Source organism: Choloepus didactylus, chromosome 2, assembly GCF_015220235.1.
Source record: "Choloepus didactylus isolate mChoDid1 chromosome 2, mChoDid1.pri, whole genome shotgun sequence".
Lineage (NCBI taxonomy): Eukaryota > Metazoa > Chordata > Mammalia > Pilosa > Megalonychidae > Choloepus > Choloepus didactylus.
This window is the reverse complement of record NC_051308.1, coordinates 129,153,893-129,174,695: the sequence shown is the minus strand read 5'-3', so window position 1 is coordinate 129,174,695 and position 20,803 is coordinate 129,153,893. Positions and strand designations below refer to the sequence as shown.

General features: G+C 41.7%; 1 protein-coding gene across 1 annotated transcript; it reads right to left on the bottom strand.

The window, feature by feature from the left end:
• Nucleotides 1–84: 84 nt before the first annotated feature.
• On the bottom strand, nt 85–8,570 carry LOC119513258 (pepsin B-like). Its single transcript, XM_037808286.1, is given in 10 exon segments — nt 85–359; nt 567–659; nt 1,566–1,713; nt 2,480–2,602; nt 3,775–3,974; nt 4,627–4,772; nt 5,331–5,466; nt 6,549–6,705; nt 7,506–7,598; nt 8,566–8,570. Coding segments are annotated over 10 exon segments (1,254 nt in total). The 3' UTR covers nt 85–206.
• Nucleotides 8,571–20,803: the final 12,233 nt, after the last annotated feature.

The window sequence follows — 20,803 nt, the reverse complement described above, 5'->3', positions numbered from 1 at the left end:
ACTACTAAAAGCAGAACACAAGAAAAGACATTTTGGAAGCAGCATCAAAGATATTTGGAGTTTCCTGATTTATTAGATGCAGAAAGTAAGCCTCTAGTGAACAGAAGGGGTCAGGATCATTAAAAATGTTGCCATCAGCCCAAAGAAACATTAGGGCAATTCCAGAACCCTGCAGAGAAGGGTGGAGACTGATGCCTCCAGCGAGTCTAGGCAGAGAGGGTGAAGCCCACCCTGTTGTTGGCCATGTTGTAGACAGAGTAATATTTCTTGAGGAAGACATCTCCCAGAATCCACAAGGGCTGCCCACTAGAGGACGGCAAGTAGATGGCCTCAATCCCAAGTCTGCAGTAGCCATTGTTCTGAAGAGACAAAGGACATGAAGATATAACCAGGTGATTGTAGAGATCTCCACCCACAGGAACTCCCCTCACCCTATAGTCCCATGATACCCAGGAGGGGCCTCTGAATTCTTGTTCAGCTCAGCCTGGCCCCTCATGATTCCCCATAGCTGCTCAGATGTGAGCTGGGACGAGCCCACCTTGTCACAGGATCCTGGGAGTGAATACGTACATCAAAGACATAAGCAGAGGGAACTGGTTCCCGCTGATGACGAAGGTGATGGTGGGCATGCTCTGTACATAGTTGCAGTTGACCACAAACTGAGAGACAGAAGAGGTAAAGCTGAGGAGCCCTAGGAGACCGGAGCCCAGACAAGGGCCCAAGCCCCCACCTTTTGCCTTTGAGTCCCCTGTGAGACTCTACCTTTGACCCCTCCATCACCAACTATTCCAAGACAAGAAAGGCATAGCCTGACTCCCAGATGCAACACTGACCAGGCCCTCTTGCTTTCTTGAGCACTGTCCTCAAACACATCTCAGCTCTTGGATTTAGTTGTGTTGATATGGCCATAAGGACATAGCCTGATTCTAGAACTCAGTCTCTAGCCTCAGAAAGTATGAATTACAGAGAAAAGATTTAGGTATGCTCACACTTGTAGAAGCATACTCTTGTGCACAATCATAGTCACATTCATGTGCACATGTCCTTGTACTTACCACACACACACACACACACACATGCACGCTGAGGAACCAAGATTAATTCTGGAGACAGACTGGCATGCAGAGAGGACCAAATTACAGATATGTGTACAAAGAGATGCAGGTCTTTGGAGAGGAGGCCACCCAGAGTAAATCCCAAAAATATATTGCTAGGGAAGAGAGAAACCCAGTAGAATGGGGAAATGTATTGCCCCCTGACTAGAATATTTCAGTGCAGTCAAATGGCATTGGCCAAAGTTGAAATGTGCAGCGGTTTAGCAGCACCTCCTGACAACCATTCACCCCATAATCACAGTCTTGATGGGATTACTTCCTCCCTTTGCCCTTCTTTGCATTAAGGGTTGATCACGTGAAATACCATGCTGTGTCTCTACCTGAATTGCCCTGCCAGAGGCTAAGGTCCCCACCTAACCCTTCTTACTCTCTTTTGTGAACTCATTGCACTCAGGCTCCTGTGTTGAAGCTGCCTGGAGGTACAAAGAAGCTTGGCTTCTGGTTACTCACATCACCATTCTGATCCTTCTGAACTCCTGTTGCCTGCAGGAAAGAGCTCATGTACTGCTGGGGAACAGCCAGCAGGAAGGTCCCAGTGTCAACAATGGCCTGGGAGCTCTGGGAGCACCAGTCAGTGGCCTGGTTACCAATGGCAAGCCTGAAAGGGAGAGCGGGACAAAGGTCAGGCACCTCTGCTGCAAACATGAGCCATGTCCACTCCTCATTGCCTCAACCCAGAAGCTCTATGCTTCATGTAAGGAAACAGTAGGAAGACTGTATTGGCAGACAGGGACCTAGATTTTATACAGTTTGAATACCAGGCCAAGAGAGTTTGGTCTTTAATTTGTAAATGATGGAGAATTCTTGGGGATTTTGAGTGTGAAAGTAGCTATAGTGTCATGATCATGAGCTTTGGGATAAGATAAGTTTGTGCTCAAATTTTAGCCTTATGAATTGTGTGACTTTGGACAAATTACTTAACCTCTGAGGCTTGGTTTCTTTACATAAAGAATAAAACATATTGCTGGTCTCTTTTCAGTGTTTTTGTGGAAATTATATACAATGATATACGTAAAGTACTTAGCATAGCGGCTGATAGAATTGCTGATGGAAGTGGTAAAGATGATGCTGATGGTGATGATGAAGCTTCCCCTTAAAAAAAGACAGGGGCCCTTCATGCCTAGGAATGACCAGCCTGCTGGCAAGACAAGGCTCAGACGGCCAATTCAAAGAGTTCAGACAAGAGCTGGATGTCAGAGACTGTTGAGCTCCAGGTCCACCTCAGCCTTGGTAGTGTAGAAGAAGAAGAAGCCCATGTGATGTGGAGGAAGGATTTCAGCCACAACAGGAAGAGGAGACATTGTCAAACTTGAGGAGCACCCTAGGAGTGCCCACAACCCCCAGGAATTGTCCTCTCTACTTACTCCTGGATGGCAATCTGCCAGCACACTTCCTGGGTTACAGGAGTCCAGGTGATCTGACCAGAATAAAGTTGAGTGTCCACACCTCCCAGGATAAGCTCTCCTCCATACTGATGCGTTGGTTGGCTAGGGAGAAATGTAGAAGAGCATGAGTTCCCATAGCACTGGGACAGGCAGCTTCTCTCTCTTCTCTCTCCTTTTCTCCCTCCCTTAGACACCGAGGTACAGAGAATGAGGGAGGCCACCCTCTGAGCTGCTCTTCAGACCCCACCTGGCTTAAAGGCACAAGGGAGAAGAGACTTCTCAGAGTGAAACCCAAAGTCTTTTAAATCGGAAATGCAGACTGTGCCCATAAAGAGGGAGATAAGGTTGGAAACCAAGCACCTGAAGACAAACCATAAAAGCATCCCTGAGAAACCCTCTCTGAGTCAAAGTGAGAAGAAGAAGGAATAGCTCCAGGAACACCCGGAGTCTTAGCTAAGATGTCAAGTGTGCAGTGTCGGAATGCTCCTGTCATAGTCAGGTTGTGAACTAGACAACATTATTGGGATTTAGGCTCCATGTTTTCACTACCCTGGGCCTGTCAGTCATAGAAGAAAGAGGTTTGGACTTCAGATCCCCTGAAGATCATATGCTTCAGACTGAAGGAGCAGGGAGTAAAGTTTGCCACAAATGTTCAAGGCCAGGTGGGGTGGGAAAAGCACTGGATTTTGTGATAAGATGTTGGAGTTTGAGTCTGGCTCCACGCCTACCAGTGAGCAACCTTCACGGTACTGGCAACCTGTTTGAGCCTCCATTTCCTTGCTGGTAACTGGGGCTGAAAACAGGACTTTTGAGGTGTCACTTGAAGCAAGGGATACAAAAACCCTTGATAAAGCTGGAGGTGTGGTTACATTTATCATTTCATTATTGTTCCCTTTACTAGTAAATGCTCATGTGGCTTCTATACCTCTGCAGTATGGCAAATCTAATACATCAATCTCCAGATTTATAGAATACATATTGAGGGAATATTGTTTCTTTTTAAGAAAAGAGTCATCATATGGCTTATGGCCTAATATAATTTTAAAAAATCTTACAGCATATTTAAAATAAAATTCCCCCCAAAATGAAATTTCTCACAAATTTTTAGAAATGCATAGATTGTATATAGCAAGTTATACTCATTGCGTCAGGAAACCTTGTAACCTGGGCAATGTCTGATCTTGGGTTGTAGAATCTATGGGGGTGTCAAAGCCATGTGAAGCCTCATTTCCTGAGTCCTTGCCAGGACAAAGCTTAGGGCAACATGGTCTTACCGAGAGAAGCAGACGCTGAAGATGGGTTGAGTGAGCTAGCCGTGCTGCAGTATCCCCTGCAGGACCGTAGGAGAATTCCCCACTGTCATATTTGGGTAGGCCATTCCCAGGATCCCATCAAAGTCTGAATAGTAAAAGGGATTGCTGGGCTCATCCTCACTCAGGCCAAACTCCTGGTTATTGACAACGATGTTCTGTACCTAGGTTGAGCAGACAACAGGGCTTACAAGTCAGGTGGACAAATCCTTCCCAGGTCTGGAATCTAGAACTTCTCCTGGGGAGGGGAAGATGGTTTCTTTCATGCAGAGCTCAACCCATGGGGGTGGGCAAACAGTGCACCCAATCACGGATGTCTGGGAGTAAAAAGAGTATAGGCTTTGGGGAGACAGAGGCAGCCATTTTCTAGAGTTACAGTTTCCTCTTCCTTGGACAGTGAAAGGAAAGTGACTAGTTTTATACTAAATGACTCATGTACAAGAATGAGTAGAAGAACTGTGGGTGATTGACCCAAAGAAACAAGAAGACAGTGAGAAACCATGTCCTCAAATATCCAAAGTGTTATTATGTAGAAGAGGAAGCAAATTTATTCTGTGTGGTTCCAGACAGCAGAGTTCAGACAAGGAGCAGAGTCACAAAAAGGCAAACTTTGCACAGCATAAAGAGCTTTCTACAATCAGAAAGCCACCTTTCAAGACTGAGGTGGATGCAATTCCTGCCTAGTGAAGAGATCGAATGAGATGGCCTTTGAAGTCCCTTCTGACTCTCAGTTTCTATAAAGTTTGGACCTAATTAGTAAGCGTGGATTTCTCTGATAGCTTATGGCTCTAGAAAATAGGCCCCAAACCACAAAACCTGGGAAGCTAAGAGAATATCACTCAGAGTCACAGTGTCATAGCCTAGGACCACAGTCAGGCTGCCACTCCAATAGGATGAAGTAGAGGTTTGCCCATTGTTTCTGAAGGTAGAGGACAGGTTGGGGTTGAACCTGTGGTGACTGGCTATAGAGACAAAATGGAATATTAGTGTCATTCACTGCTTTCCAAAACAGTTGGAGACAAATTATCCTTAATGGCCTAGAGGCATCAGACCAAGGCTGGGGCAGGCCATCAGCCTCAGATCCTTTATAATCTAGACAATCTGTGTTGGTCCCAGAAAAGTTGGTCCTCTTGGATGATAGACATTTCCCAGATTCCTTCCAATCTACCATGTCCTGAGGTAAGGATGGCCACAGGGGTGCCAGGAATTCTGGGCCCCAAGAGAGCCAGGGGGAAGGAAAAGTGTAGAAGGGAATGGAAGGCTTAGTCATTTCTGCTGCTTTTCTCCAGAAGAGACAGCCTTTCTGAAATGTGGTGCTCAAGTGCTTGATAGACTGTGAGAAAGATTTCTAGATGTTCCTAATATAAGGAGGATGAGATCAAGCATATGGGTAATGAACTCTGGACTTGGAATCAGAAGCCTGAGCTCAAATCCTGACTCTGACACTTACCAACACTCCTTTCCCTGCCCCACTGTCTGCTTCCATCCATGGGGTAGATGGTTATTGGGAGTGTACTCACAGCAGGCCTGGCTTTGGCAGTAGGTGGAGGGTACCCACAGGTTGGAGGAGCCCGTGTCAAAGAGGACCAGGAAATCTTGGGGTGGTGTCCCAATGCTGATCTCCCCAAAATAAAGACTGCAAAGAAAAGTTTTCCACTTGTTCAAGCTTTTTCCTAAGGATGGAGAAAAAGTTAACCCACAGGAAGCCACAAATTTTCCTTCCCATTTGAAGTTAGCCCCTCTAGATATTCTGCCTTTTTGTCCCTAATTGCAAGCCCAGTCTTGATCAGCTGAGACTCAGTCTAGCAAGACAATGTCCTACAAATGTGTTTTGCAATAAGGTGATACCTCAGTGGATTTACCATACCATGCCAGACACCCAGGATTGGAGAAGTACCCATTTTTCTTTCCCTTTTCCAGTGTCCATCCACCCTCCTCACATCGCGCGCACGTGCGCACACACACACACACACACTTCTCTGACAGTGTTAGATCTCTTCCAGTCACACACCAGCAAAGGGACAAACTGAGGAAGTCTCAGGTGAGAGGCAGCATGGAGGGCAAGAAAAACATTTCACTGGGGGAGATTGTTTAAGTTCTAGGTGAATTTGGGCAAGACACATCACATATCTGACTTTAGTTCCTTCATCTATAAAACATGGGAGTTGAAACAGGAGATCCCTTAGGTGCCTTCCCGCTCTGACCCTCTATATGACATTTCACTAAGAACAAGCCCCTCATGCACCACAGTGTCCAATGCCCTGATCTGACATCACTGTGCAGACGACATTCAAACATTTACTCTGGGGACCAGCAGGGGACCAGTAAACTTTTCCAAAATACGGAGAGAAGTAGAATCTGGAGTCACTGGAAATTCAGCTGTGTGGTCTGGCAGCCTCGCATGGGTTTTCCTTCTTTTCCCTTGTAGCTCATTGCTGGGACTTCTTTGGCTCTCTCAATTAATTTGAATATTCCCACTAGAAATCTGTTAACCATATGAATAGAACTTGAGAGAGATGGGCCATTAATTAGAGGAAAGGGGAAAGGAAAGGGAACTACTACTAGGTGGTGCCAACTCACAATTCTGTTATTCATGTACTTTCCATAGGAAGATGAGACTTAGAAAGGTTTAGTACCTAGTCCAAAATCACAGCTAATGAGAGGTAGAAATGAGTGTCTGAGATGGTTAGTAGCCAAGGGTTATGGACAATCCGCCCCTCTCCCCATCCTTCACTCACATCCAGGTAGTTGGTGATGGGCTCATAAGCAACAGTGTCTTCATTGAAATGGTGGTTGGCAGCTGGGTCAACCTTTTGGAGGTTCTTTAGGAATTTCTCCAGTGCACTGTGCTCCTCCATCACCTGATGGATAGACTTGCCTTTCTTCAGAATGATTCTGCAGAGAATAGGGTAAACAAAAGGAAAGAGCTTCACCTTGCCCCAAGTAAAACAGTCCCTTCAGTTCTTCAAACGTCTTCAGTAGTCTGCTGAAGAATGGTCTCTTAGAGGAAATCCTCCCAGATTCTCACCAGCTCTGACCACTGTAGTCACAACTGCATCCCCAGCATGGGTATACAGAAACCCACGTATTTGGTTTGTTGTGCTTATATAGTGTTTCAAGAGAATCAAGATCTGTTTCTTCCCAGTTGCTCCTGTAAGTCTAGGGCAGGGATCATGGATCCTTCCTTCTTGGACACCAAAACACTCACCCCACCCCAACCCCCATGCACCCCCCCCACACACACGCACCCCTCCCACACACACACGCACCCCTCCCACACACACACGCACCCCTCCCACACACACACACGCACCCCTCCACACACATGCACCCCCCCCACACACACACACACACTCCACACACACACACACGCACCCCCACCACACACACGCACCCCTCCCACACACACACACGCACCCCTCCACACACATGCACCCCCCACACACACACACACACTCCACACACACACGCACGCACCCCCACCACATGCACCCCTCACACACACACACACATACACACACACATACACTATTTCAAATCTTGGCCCAGTGGGCAGTGGGTGCTCAGTTTATGATATTGAGAGCCACCCTGACTGTCTCTCCAAGAGGCCTGCTGAGGAAGGCCTTTGGGCTTCCCTAGCCTGTCAGGCTCCCTGAGGACTGGAATTCACCATGAAGCTGAATCTCAACACACACCTTTCCACACCCTCTCAGAGGTGTAGACAGACCAAGACCAAGACCAGGATCTTCACGGTGCTGAATTTCAACAGCCCGTCAACATGCAGGATGCTGTGGCGAGAGCCGAGGGTGAGACAACACAGAGAGAAGTGAGGGCTTTCTTATAACCCAATCTCCCTGCATATTCTAGGCACACGGACTTTCCTACCTTAGTACCAGCTTGTGCCCCTACACATCATGGATTCTGTTCATTTTTCCCTCTGGCAGACATTAACAACTTTAATGTACAATCTTTAGTCAATTTAAAAAGCAGTCAATGGCTTGCTGATGGACTCTAAGGGTTAGGATTGATAACAAAGATAAAATAATGCACTGGGGACAATAGATCCTTGTGCCTAGACCTACCAAGAAATAGGTGCTGGCAACTTCTGCCAGAATGGTCAGTGTGCACTTTGGCTCCTATTTCTCTGATCAGTCTCATCTATAGCCTTCTATATGTGATTCTCATAGTCCATGACACTCTTTGCTCTTTATTCTTTCTTTTTTTCAGTTCACAAATCAGCCATTATTTTTTAATACATGTGCTCCGCTCTGTACGAAGTTCTGGGCATGCAAAGACAGTTAAGAAATAGCCCCTGCACTCCTGCTGGAGTGACTGACACAATCAAATTGAGGATGTGATCACTCCAGGCGTTCAAATGCTTGTTGAACGAATGAGGGTGATAATGAAAGTATTCATAATGCACGCAGAGAGAGGGAGTGACAGCTCCTGATGGCCGGAAAAGGTTTCACAGAGGAGGCTTCACTTGTGTAAGGATCTTGTAGGATGCTAGATGAGGACGTAAGGGAGGCGGAAAAGCCATTGGAAGCAGAAGAAAAGCTAGATTAACGGCACAAAGGAGTGAAGGTGTGAGATGAGTTCAGAGAACGTTGTGACCAGCGTGCCAGAAGAGCGGTTCCCAGTGGCTCCTCGCCAGCCCGAGACAGATCCAAATGCCCTCTCCTGGGTGAGCACAGTTCCAAGCAGGCTCACTTCAATATTTTAGCCCTTATTAACATCAGATTATTTCTGGCATACCTCATAACTGATTATAACACACCAGAACACTATGGATAGAACAATTAGATTACAGTAGTGGATCTTCATGGGCGTGACCAGATTTTATGTGGGTCCTAGTTTCCAAGCTAAGGGATACTGACTTTATCCTAAAAGCAGTTGGGAACCACTGAAGTTTTTTAACCCAGCAAATGATGCCTTTAAGGCACCTTCATCGACAATTTATGTATAGACTTTTAGATTGGAGCCATTAGAAGTAGTGAGTGAAAAACGCCTGTCACCAAAATGATTCCCTAAGTAAAGTTGTAGCAGGCATGAGAGAAGTTACTAGAGCTTTGCCATGAGTCCACCCTGAAGCCTTTGAATTACAAACCCAAAGTAGGTTGCAACTTCATGTGCATCACTTCATGTTTCTTTATAGAAGTAAGTTTTCAAAGAAAAACTAGGAGCTACGAAGATATTGCTAATAAAGACACTAACTCCCATTTATTGAGCATTGAGTACCAGACCCATATGGCATTTAATCATCACAACAATCTTATGAGGCTAATTTAACTTCCTGATCATAACGTAGTTAATAAATGGTAAGTCTGAGCCTCTGAGTCTGATATGCTGACTTCTGAACCTCCACCTAACCACTGCTTGGCACGGTCTCCTCCCCTGCACCTGGTGGGCTTAGGTTCCCTTTGTTTCGATGTTTTTGAAAGTATCAACTTCAACAATGATGACAAAGAGATCTGTGTTTGATTTTTTTTTTAATGGAAAGTGTTCTAATTGTTTTTCTCATACTCAGCTTGCTGTCTTCTTCTGTAAGCCTGTTATGCTGCTGCCATCTGGTGGCAATATTGCTAATTTACAAACACAGGTTTCCAAAAGGGTAAAGGGAACCTTTATGTGACTCTTCAAAATTCAAATCAAACATGACACCCAGGGGTGTAAATCTCCCTGGCAACATGGGACATGTCTCCCGGGCATGAGCTTGGACCTGGCATCCTGCGATTGAGGAAGCCTTCTTGACCAAAAGGGGGAAGAGAAATGAAACAAAGTTTCAGTGGCTGAGAGATTTCAAATAGAGTCGAGAGGTCATTCTGGAGGTTATTCTTATGCATTATATAGATATCCCTTTTTAGTTTTTATGTATTAGAATAGGTAGAAGGAAATACCTGAAACTGTCAAACTGCAACCCAGTAGCCTTGAATTGAAGACGATTGTATAACTACGTAGTTTACATGGTGTGACCGTGTGATTGTGAAAACCCTGTGGCACCCACTCCCTTTATCCAGTGTGTGGACACATGAGTAGAAAAATGGGGACAAAAATTAAATGAAAAATAGGGTGGGATGGAAGGGATGGAATGGTTTAGGTCTTCTTTTTTAGTTTTATTTTTATTCTTTTTTTCTGGAGTAATGAAAATATTAAAAAATAGATTGTGGTGAGGAATGTACAACTATATGATGGTACTGTGAACAATTGATTATACACTGTGGATGACTGTATGGTATGTGAATATATCTCAATAAAATAGAATTTAAAAAAAATTCAAGTCAGAAAGTGACAATAGCTCATAACATCTTCTCCACACCTCTCTTTCCTAGCTGGAAACAATTTTTGCCTCATTAGTTATGCTGGTTTGATTCTGCTCCCTCCACTCCTTCCCACTTGAGTCAAATCAGCCCAGCCATCATCTTTCCAGTGTTCCTAAGATTCTTCCCATCTCACATCCCGGCCTTAACACTCACATCCCTTAAAGCTCCAGGCTCTTGTACTGCACTTAGCACAGTCTTTTTTTTGCAGCATGACATCAGTTATTTGCCCTCTGTGAGTCTTTTTCTTTTTTATAATATGAAATACTGTGTTTGAGGCATACAGCAGCCTCTGAGTTCTCTCATTTGAGTACTTGTCTTATCTTTCTCCCAGTTTTCAAATTCTTGTAGCCTAGTTACTGAAATATCACCCATTGTACTCGGCACAGTGGAAACATTAGATGCATGCACGCAAAAACGAACATTGACTTCGCCATGAAATTTACATTTCTCTTACTAGCTTTTGCATTTGATAACTTTCCATCAGTAGGCTAGCAAGAGACAGAGCAAGTACATAGATGTACTATCAAAGTCTCCTGTTATATACAAATATTTTGCCCATGTAAGTTTGTTAAGAGTGTCCATTATCATGCCTGTGGTTTAACTTTTCATATTAGCAGGAAATGGAATGAGGAAGCCAGGAACATTTTAGCTGAGAAGATAAGGAAATAAGGACAAAGTTCTAAGCAACCGATGATTTGGGGAAGATCAACATGGAGCCGTGCACAGGGGTAGAATATAAATATTGCATTACTTGAAATGGGAAGAAACATAATGAAGCCCCTTGCTGTGTGTTCAATGTTAGACTACAATGATTTCAGCATTTTCACAATTAAACTGACATCTTTCCTCTACCTCTTTCCTGAATTACTCATTTTCTCCTGCCCTGCCCTTGACCCTTCCACAGGGCCTAACTTATAGGGCCTAACCTGTCCCTAATGAGTACTGTGGAAACTCAAGGTTTTTATTGTGGAAACAGGGTGTGCCAGAGTGTTCCCACCTGGAAGTCACATCAAGGAGACGTACAGCTGTAGGATTATTGGGCTTGACTATTTGGAGGCTGAGGGAATGTGAAATTCTATAGCAAGGGCTATGTTTCCATGGGCTCTGCCAGCCTCTCATCAAATGTTTTTACCAAAAAGGAATCCTTCTGTCCAATAAAAATCCTATTTCAGAACAGATCGGAGCATAGGCAGATGCTCCTTGGGGAGATTCCAGTCTATTTGCAAGACAAAGGGTGTGTGGGAGTGTCTGAACTCAGTTTTTCCACCAAGCTGGTCGTAGAGAGTCACCCCTGTCCCCTCTCCATGTCTACATTAGTAAGGTTAGCTGTGGTGATTCTTCTTAACCCTTTTTATTGACCCATCTTGAGCAGGATATTGGCAAGCAGTGATCAATTTTACTAGAAAATTCCATCCAAAGGCCAATGGAAGGTGCCCAGAAACCCATAAACTTGCCACTCCTAGAGCCACACTGTTGTGCCCCTCACTCGTCCTGCTGTGTGTCTGCAGTGTACGGAACTAGGCCATGGCTACTGTCCCGGTGAATGTGTGGGTGAGAGGTGGGTAGTCCCAGCTCTCCATTGTCATTTCTCTCATTTTAACCTTAAATTTTGCAAATGCCCAAGCACAAAAAGATTTTTTGAGAAGATGAGAATATAATAGCATTCCTATACTATGTACACGTTTACATGTACCTATAGATAAATACAAACATACCAGAAATTTGTATGTTGTTCTGGCATTTTCTGTTGTAAGTGGTACTGAGATGTCCATTCTTTCCTTTGTTCTTTTTACATGCTCTTTAAAACACACCTCCTATGGGACCAGCAAGATCCTAGTGCTCATAGTGGGCTATTGCATTAAGAGCCTGGCTCAAGGCAGGATGGAGATTGAGGGCAAGGAGAAGGAGAGCTCTGTTTAGTTATACCAAAGTACAGATGCAGGAGTCTTTCCATTCTGCATCAGCACTACTCTGAATGTAAAGGTTTTGGGTATCCTGGAACATTGAAAACAGTGTTGACCACATGAGAAAAATTGAACAGGTTCTGAGCCAAATCTTGGGGTAAAAACAAGAATCACTCATACTGCAAGGTAAATGGACAATGTGCTGATTACTGTTAATGTGTGATATTCATTGCCAATGAGAAGTATAACCAAGCTGACATAGAAATAAGCCTGGAATTCATGAAGGGAGAAAGTCTAAAAGGGTTGACTAGGCTCCCAGGTAGCTTCTTGGCACCAGTGACAGACGGTAGTGATGGAACAGATATGTCATAGCATGGAAATGTGAGGCAAAAAAGAGCAATATTTATCATGTTCCTCTCCAAACTCCCATCCCACTACTGACACCCTCTACCCCAGGCTACAACCACCCCTCCATCTACACACACCCACATGTTTCTACAACAGCTTCTCTCTGTTACTTCCTTCCATGTAGCATCAGCCCATTTGCTTTCCTTCTCTCTACCACCACCATGGAGGAATTTAATTGACAGCCATGAAGGGGTGGCATTGCCTTGGAGGAGTCAGCCCCAAATTCTTAGCCAAAGCTACTCAGGGATAATTTCTGTATTCTTTGACTCACAATTACCTTGATCTCCAACTCAGGAATAGGTTCAACGATCTATGTTTGAGGTTGGTAAGAAAAAACATCTCCATCTTTATTGATGAGAAATGAGTATTGAACTCTAGTCCACAATTAATCTATAACAGGTTGGCTCATACCATGTGACAGAGGAAATCCAGATGCTGGTGGTCTGTCTTCAGAGTCCAGGTATCATCCTGTTGATGCCTTATTTGAGACATTTTCATTTCCTTAGAACTGTAAATTGTAAGTTAATAAATCTCCATTGTAAAAGCCAATCCATTTCTGGTATATTGCATTCCTGCAGCTTTAGCAAACCAAAACACTGTTTTGGTCCCGTTCCAAGGAATTCAGCCTTTGCTGTGGGAGACACTTTTAGGAGGACTTTTGGTAGAATTTCCCAAGGTTTTATCTTTCCCTTACTCTTGCCCTTGTACATAATTCTTCCCTTTGCCACATCAGCCATACCCTGAGCTAGACCTTACGTGGAGGGTATAACTCATGGGGCTTTCTAGAAAAATGTGATTCCTCGGGGATGCTTCTTTTCCTGGTCCTCTTTTTCTTTACAAGAATGATGTCTGCTACCTTAAACTGGAGAACATTGATCTTTTCAGTCACAGCCTTCTTGCAGAAACACAGCTTTGATAGCTACACAGAAAACTACAAAGAATTATTGAAAGAAATTAAAGAATACTAAAATAAAATAAATGGGAAGATATACCATAATTATTACACCTGCAGAATTCAATATTGTAAAAATGTCATTTATACAAATTCACTTATAGATTCAGTTCAATCCCAATCAAATATTAACAGACTTTTGTGGAAATTGGTGAGCTTATTCTAAAATTTATATGGAACTGCAAAGGGCTAATCTTGAAGAAAAACAAAGTTGAGGACTTATAGAAAATTAAGATTGTAGTTAAGGCTTAATTGGTGCAGTTTCTGTTTGGGGTAATGGAAAAGTTTGGGTAGTTGATGGTGATAATGGTAGCACAATATTATGAAAGTAAACAACACTGAATTGTATACTTGACAGTAGTTAAAATGGGATACTTTAGGTTGTATATGTTACCAGAATAAAAATTTAAAATAATAACCCTTAGAACTGTGTAACAAAAAGAACCTAGGGACTATAGTTAATAATATAATTATAACAAAATTGGTTCATCAATTGTAACAAATATACCCAATGATTCAGAATGTTAATAATAGGGAAAATTGTGGGGGGGGGGGGGTATGTATGGGAACTCTGTACTTTCTGATGATTTTTCTGTATACCTACAACTGCTCTAATAAAAAATAATAATAAATAAAGAGATTTATTGTAAAACCCCAGTAATTAAGACATGGGAAATTTGTATAGGTATTTTTAAAATATATGCCAGAAGCACAGAATCAAGGCCAGAAATAGACCCATTAAAAATGTCTGATCTACAACAAAAGTGGCACTAAAGATCAATGAGAAAATGATGGTATTTTCAATGAATAATGCTAGGTAATTAAATATACATATGGAAAATAATGAATCTTCACCCCTACTTCATACTATATGCAAAAAAGTCAATTGTAGTTGTATATTAGATCTAATTGTGAAAGATAAAATAGTGAAGCTACTAGAAGATAATATAGAAGAAAATTGTCATGTTCTTGGGGAGAGATTTCTTAAACAGGACACAAAGAGATAAGAACTAACTATAAAGGAAATAGTTTATAACTTAAAGCACATTACAATTATGAATTTCTATATTTTAAAAGGTATGTTGAAAAGATTAAAATGCAAGACTCTGAGTTGGGGATGATATTTGTCATCTGTTAGTTATTATCAATGTGTTGCCTCTCAGCTCCAAATTCACCCTTCATTGTCTGCTCTGTGAAAATAGAGATGAACCTTTTAAATAGCTTTCCTTTGCCATCTGGCTTTGTCACAGAGGCTGCTGGAAATACATTGCATGAAGAAAGGGATTTTCCTTCCTGGCTCTGAAGCACTCTCCCAGAAGGCTTCTGCAGCCCAGACAGCTTCTCTAGCACCTGGCTCTGCACCTGAACAGGAAGAAGCATGAGATGACAGAAAAGCATTTGACTCCCAATCAATGTGGTGGATTGAGCACCGCAGAAATCTTACATGGGATAGAAAGCAGGAAAAGGACCACTCAGAAACAAGGTCCACATCACAAAGGGGCCAGATACCAGTCCAAATTGATCCCATATGAACAAGGTAAGGAGAGTGTACTGAGCAGAAAAAAAATCACCTGCTGTGGAGCAAAGCATCCTGTAGGGCCACTGAAGAAACATTGTCAGACGGTGATGATCCATAAAACAAGAATTTTGAAATGTCTGAATGATGGTCAACAAATGGGAAAACATATAGAAATTTATATAACAGAACAATCTAAAAATGACTTCAAAATAATTTTTATAAATCTCCCCCAAAATATAAGGCAGGAATAGCACGCATGAAAAAGAAAAAGAGTTATGGAGCGAGTGTGGGCAGTTATGAACCAAAAACAGATTCATAAAATAAAACTATGGAAATTCAAGTGCTGTAAACAAAAATATAAAAACTAAAAAAAGAGATTAGTCTGGCTAGAGCAGAAGAAAAATTAGCAATTTAAAAGAATGAAAAAATATTTGAAAAAATGAAAGAGACATAAAGGCAAAATACGTGAAATGGAATTTCAACTGTATGGAAGACAGATCAAGAAACTGTAATATATTTCTAAAAGACGATGCAATTAATGCAAAAGACAGAGAATACAATTCAAAGAGAGACTGGCTTAGAATTTTCTAGAATGAAGTAAATATATCACTCTTTAGATTTAAAAATCACACAAATAGATGAATGGGGAAATTTTTATTAACTATTCACATCTAGAAAAATAATAAAACTACAGAATATTAAGGTTACAAACAAAATCTTAAAAGCCAACATTCATTTCATTCACATATTCAATAGATACCCATTTTGTGCTAGGCGGCACTCTCAAAAGCTTGGGATATTCAGTCAGCAAAACTGACAGTATTTCTGCCCTCCAGTGTCCATGGAAGAGTGTATCTAAGCTACCTTTTGATAAGAAATTAGTCATATGATTCATGTCAGCCATCTTAGAGGAAGTTAGGACTGGAAATGCAATTGTCCAGGAAGGTTTTATGAAAGATCCTTTTTTTCTGAAGGTTTAGACCTCCTTAAACTACACACAAAGCCAACAAGATTTTTGAGAATTTGTATGAGCAGAAGAACTGGCAGCCTGGACTGAAAAGAACAGAAATGGGATAAAATAGAGGGAAAATGACTCCAAGGGCAGAACCATGGGAGCAGAGGTTTGGAATGAAAAGATCTCTTTGGGCCAAGAGTAGGGCTTCCACCATAGTGATAAGAAAGAGTGAACCCACCCCAGGAGAGAGGGCCTCAAAATTTGTGTAGGGTGTGGTTGCCTCTCTGTTGCTCAAAGAGAATGGGCCTATACCTTGGTGTGGGAAAAGTATGGCTGCTGCCCCCATGCTTGGAAAAGGTGGGGCTGCTGCTCCAGCAGACCCAGAGGACAAAGCATCATCCACAGATGACTCTCAGACTTTGGAATCTAATGGAGTTTGCCCTGCTGAGTTCTGGACTTGTCTGGGACCTATGACCATGTTTTCCTTCCAATTTCTCCCTTCTGGAATGGGAATGCCTATCCTATGCCTGCCCCACCATTGTATTTTGGAAGCAGATGGTTTTTTCTTGGCTTCACAGGTCCACAGACTGAGAGGAATTTTGTCCCAGGACAGACCACATCCATAACTGATTTTTATGAGACTTTGGATTTAGAGTTGTTACTGGAATGGCTTACGGCTTTTGGTATATGGGGATAGAGTGAATGTCTTGCATGTGGGAATAACATGCCTTCTTGGGGTCCAGAGGGTGGACTGGTAGGGACTGAATCATGTTCACGCTCCAGTGGGCGCAAACCCATTTTTAAATAGGACCTTTTGAAGATGTTATAATTGAAGATGTAGCCAAAGTGAATTGGGGGATCTTAATCCTTATGACTGGAGGCCTTATAAACAGAAGAAATTTGGATGCAGTCAGAGAAATCCACGGGAATAGACCAAGGACATCACCATGTGACAGAGACAGAGATGCAAGCCAAGGAATCTCAAGGATGGCAGCAAGCCATCAGCAACATGCTACAGACTCTGAGAGAAAGCATTGCCTTGGCAAAACCTTGGTTTGGGACTCCTGACCTTTAAAACCAACAGTCAGCCCTCCATGTGACTTTCAAAGTCAAGTCCATTTAGATCAAGGGAGAAATTTCAGACCCAGAATTGTGTGATTTATCACAGTTGGCTGGAAAAGGATAATCTAGCAACACCCCATTAATACCCTCAAGAGGACCGCTACATTAGAGATTCAATAAAATTTTATAGAAAATGTTGTGGTCATAGTAGCCCCATAAAAAGGGTCTGTGCAATTTAAGCATTAAGCATTAACTAAATTGTACCAAGTTTCTTTTTGGGTTGATACTAAAATTTTGGTAATGATTAATGGTGATGGTAGCATAACATTGTGAACATAATTAACTGCACTGAATTGTATATGGGAATGTGGTTAAAAGGGGGAAATTTTAGGTTGAATGTATGTTACTAGAATAATTTTTTAAAAAAGCACAGGACTACAAAACACAAAAGTGAACCATATTGTAAATGATGGGCTATAGTTAATTGCATAATTATAAAAATGTTCTTCCATGAATTGTAACAAATGTACCATACTAATGCAAGATGTTAATAATAGGATGGTATATGGGAACTTTGTATTTTATGCATTTTTCTGTAAACCTACAACTTCTCTAATAATAAAAAAGTATATGTGACTCCATCATGTGTCATTTATAGTGCATTCTTATGCCACACTGGATTCAGTTCCCACTGAGGCACTGGCTAAATCATCACCATTCCAACCCTACTGCTGTTTGCCTTAATATTCTGTAAGGCCAGTATAGATAAATGATTCATTTGTGTTAAGGTTTCTTACGGTTTCCAGGCTCCACCTGAGCAGATGCACCTGCACCAAAACTTAGAAAGATAGTGTGATCAAGTGAAGTGGCAGACAAACTCAGGGACATTGGATTTCCTGGTGCAGATATGTTAGAGAATCTAGTGTCCAGTTCCTAATATCATAGATACCGAGGTTCAGACTAAGGCAGGAGTGGAGTTTCCACTAGAGCAATCCCACTGTGTGGTTGAGCAATTTTACTGGCTACATTATTCTTGGTTATAAACATTCAATCTTTGTTCCCTGGCCTCCCATAATTTCTGTAAGCTTCTTTCTTGTTTATAAAAGAGTTGTATGTTTCAAGAAAAATACATATTTCCCACAAACCACCTCCTATTATTAACACCTTGCATTAGTGTGGTACATTTGTTAACAATTCATGAAAGAAAATTTTATAATTCTACTGTTAACTATAGTCCATGGTATACATTACAGCTTCTGTTATACAGTCCCATGTTTTTTTTTTATTTTTATTCTAGTAACACATATGCCACCTAAAAATTCCCTCATTGAACCACATTCACATATATAATTTAGTAGTGTTAATTATATTCTGAATCTTGAGCTACTATCACCATTAGGAAACTTTTTCATCATCTCAAATAGAAACACTGCACAATTTAAGCATTGACTCCTCGTTCCCTATCTTCATCCTAGTCCCTGGTAACCTATATGATAGTTTCAGACTATATGAATTTGCTTATTCTAGCCTTTTCCTATCAGTCAGATCATACAATATTTGTCCTTTTGTGTCTGGCTTATTTCACTCAACATGATGTCTTCAAGTTTCATCCATGTTATCGCCATATATCAGAACTTCATTCCTTTTTATGGCTGAATAATAGTCTGTTGTATGTATATAACACATTTTGTTTATTCATTGGTTGGAGCACTTGGTTGCTTCCATCTTTTGGCAACTGTGAATAATGCTGCTATAAACGTCAGCCTGAAAATATCCATTAGAGTCCCTTCTTTCAATTCTTGTGGGTATATACCTAGTAGTTATTGCTGGGTCATATGGTCATTAACTTTCTGAGGAACCATCAAACTGTCTTCCACAGTAGCTGCACCATTTTACATTCCCAATGATGAACGAGTGTTTCTATTTTTCCATATCCTCTGCAACACATGTAATTTTCTGTTTTTTAATAATAGCCATTCTAGTGGGTGTGAAATGGTGTCTCACTGTGGTTTTGATTTGCATTCCCCTAATGGCTAAAGATGTTGAGCATCTTTTCATGTCTAAAGCTCCTTAACATCTGTGATCAATTTTTTTCTGCCAGAACTGCTTGTCATGGATTTATTATATACAACTAAGAACCCTAACTGACAGAGTATTTGGTACCAAAATGGTTGTAGGTAACAAATCCTTAAGACAATGAGAATCTAGGGTTGGTTATTTAATTTAGTTGAATTTTAAGGCAGTGAGGATCCAGTTAACATTACGGTATTGGACATCAGTAGTCCAAGGTATGCAGTAACCTAAATAGTTAATTAAATTATCACCTGGAATAAAGTGCCTGTGTACCTACCTGTCTGACTAATGGGACTATTCATGTATTCCTTGAAGAACCGGTGATGACCTTGTCTAAGGAAGTTACTTTATAAGAGGATGTTAATTCTTCTCACATCCCATCCTTACTGCCCCTCATTGTCTCATTCTTATTACCAGAATCATATATTCTAATATGTCCTAAAATGGCCCAATATTCTTCAGGGGTCAATTACAAAGCCAAACCTGGGAGAAGAAGACTTATATACCATAATAATTCTACAAATATGTAATGGCAAAAACTCAGGCTATACATATTAATGATTCTAAGGGTATCAGACCTTGAAGCAAAAACATAATTTTATGTTGGACTTGATTTGTGGATCTAAGAACAATACCAGATATTGCAGCATTCAGGGTGCTGACAGCTGAGAGTGGGTCTCAAGGTTCACACAACTGAAACCTGGAATCAACCAGCCAAGGTGCTCTCTGAAGTAGAAAGTACTTGGTATGGAGAATAGATGAATTAATAAACACAAACTAATCATGTTGACTGTGACCAATTACAGAAAAGAGTGTGTGTGTGTGTGTGTGTGTGTGTGTGTGTGTGTGTGTGTTCCCTCTTTCTTTTACCTACAGCTTTAATTGACTTGGTTGGTGATAGTGAAGGGCATTATATATTTGATATGTTACAAAATAGCAAGACAGGATTGTGACTGTCTTGTGACAGTCAGGATTGTGGCTGAGGAAAGAACATGGCCCAAAGATGAATGCGTCACTGATGAGATTTGTCTCCCCTTTTGGGAAGAGGCAATCATATTTTCATTGGAAGAATGGGTTGCTGCATGTATGAGGTGACCACGTTTTTTGTTGCAATTGTTGTTGTTTGTTTACTCAAGTAGGAGAGGATATGTATATATACGTTGGGTAGCTAAAGAGTGATCCTTACCATTAATGAACACTGGCCAACTCAACATGCATTCTAACCCCCTCTAGTATGCCTTCCTGTACTACAGGTTGGCAAGCTAAAACTACAAATCTCAGAATCCCTGCAACGAAGGTTTTGTATGCAGCCTAGATTCTGACAAGCAAATGTACCCACAGGAGACATAGGAGGTGCCAAATTGAATAAAGGTGATGACTGCATGTGGAAGACCAAGTCTTCTGGGGAAGCCGTGGCTGAGATTCTAGTATCTATTCTCCAACATTATTGATGCTGAGCTGCAGGTAGTGATGGTAGTGGGGTTACTGCTTGAACAGGTTTAGAGTTTTCTCCACAGGTCTAGCGTTTTTGCATATCTTGGACTTTCTTATCAAGGAATTTTGAATAGCAAACAGTCTTGTAAGCTAGAGATAGATTTCTATCTCTGGGCATTGGAGGGGTGGAAGAGAATGGGTTGGTCAGTTTCAGCTCAAAGTGTTCTAGTTTCAGGGTTCTTCTCTTGCAATGCACCCTAATTGTTTGCAGGCACAATCTGGCTCTCACTACATCTCCCTGTGAAATTGTAGCTTGTGTAACTGACCCAAGATAATTGCTCTAAATTTTGCTGTTATTCATGAAGT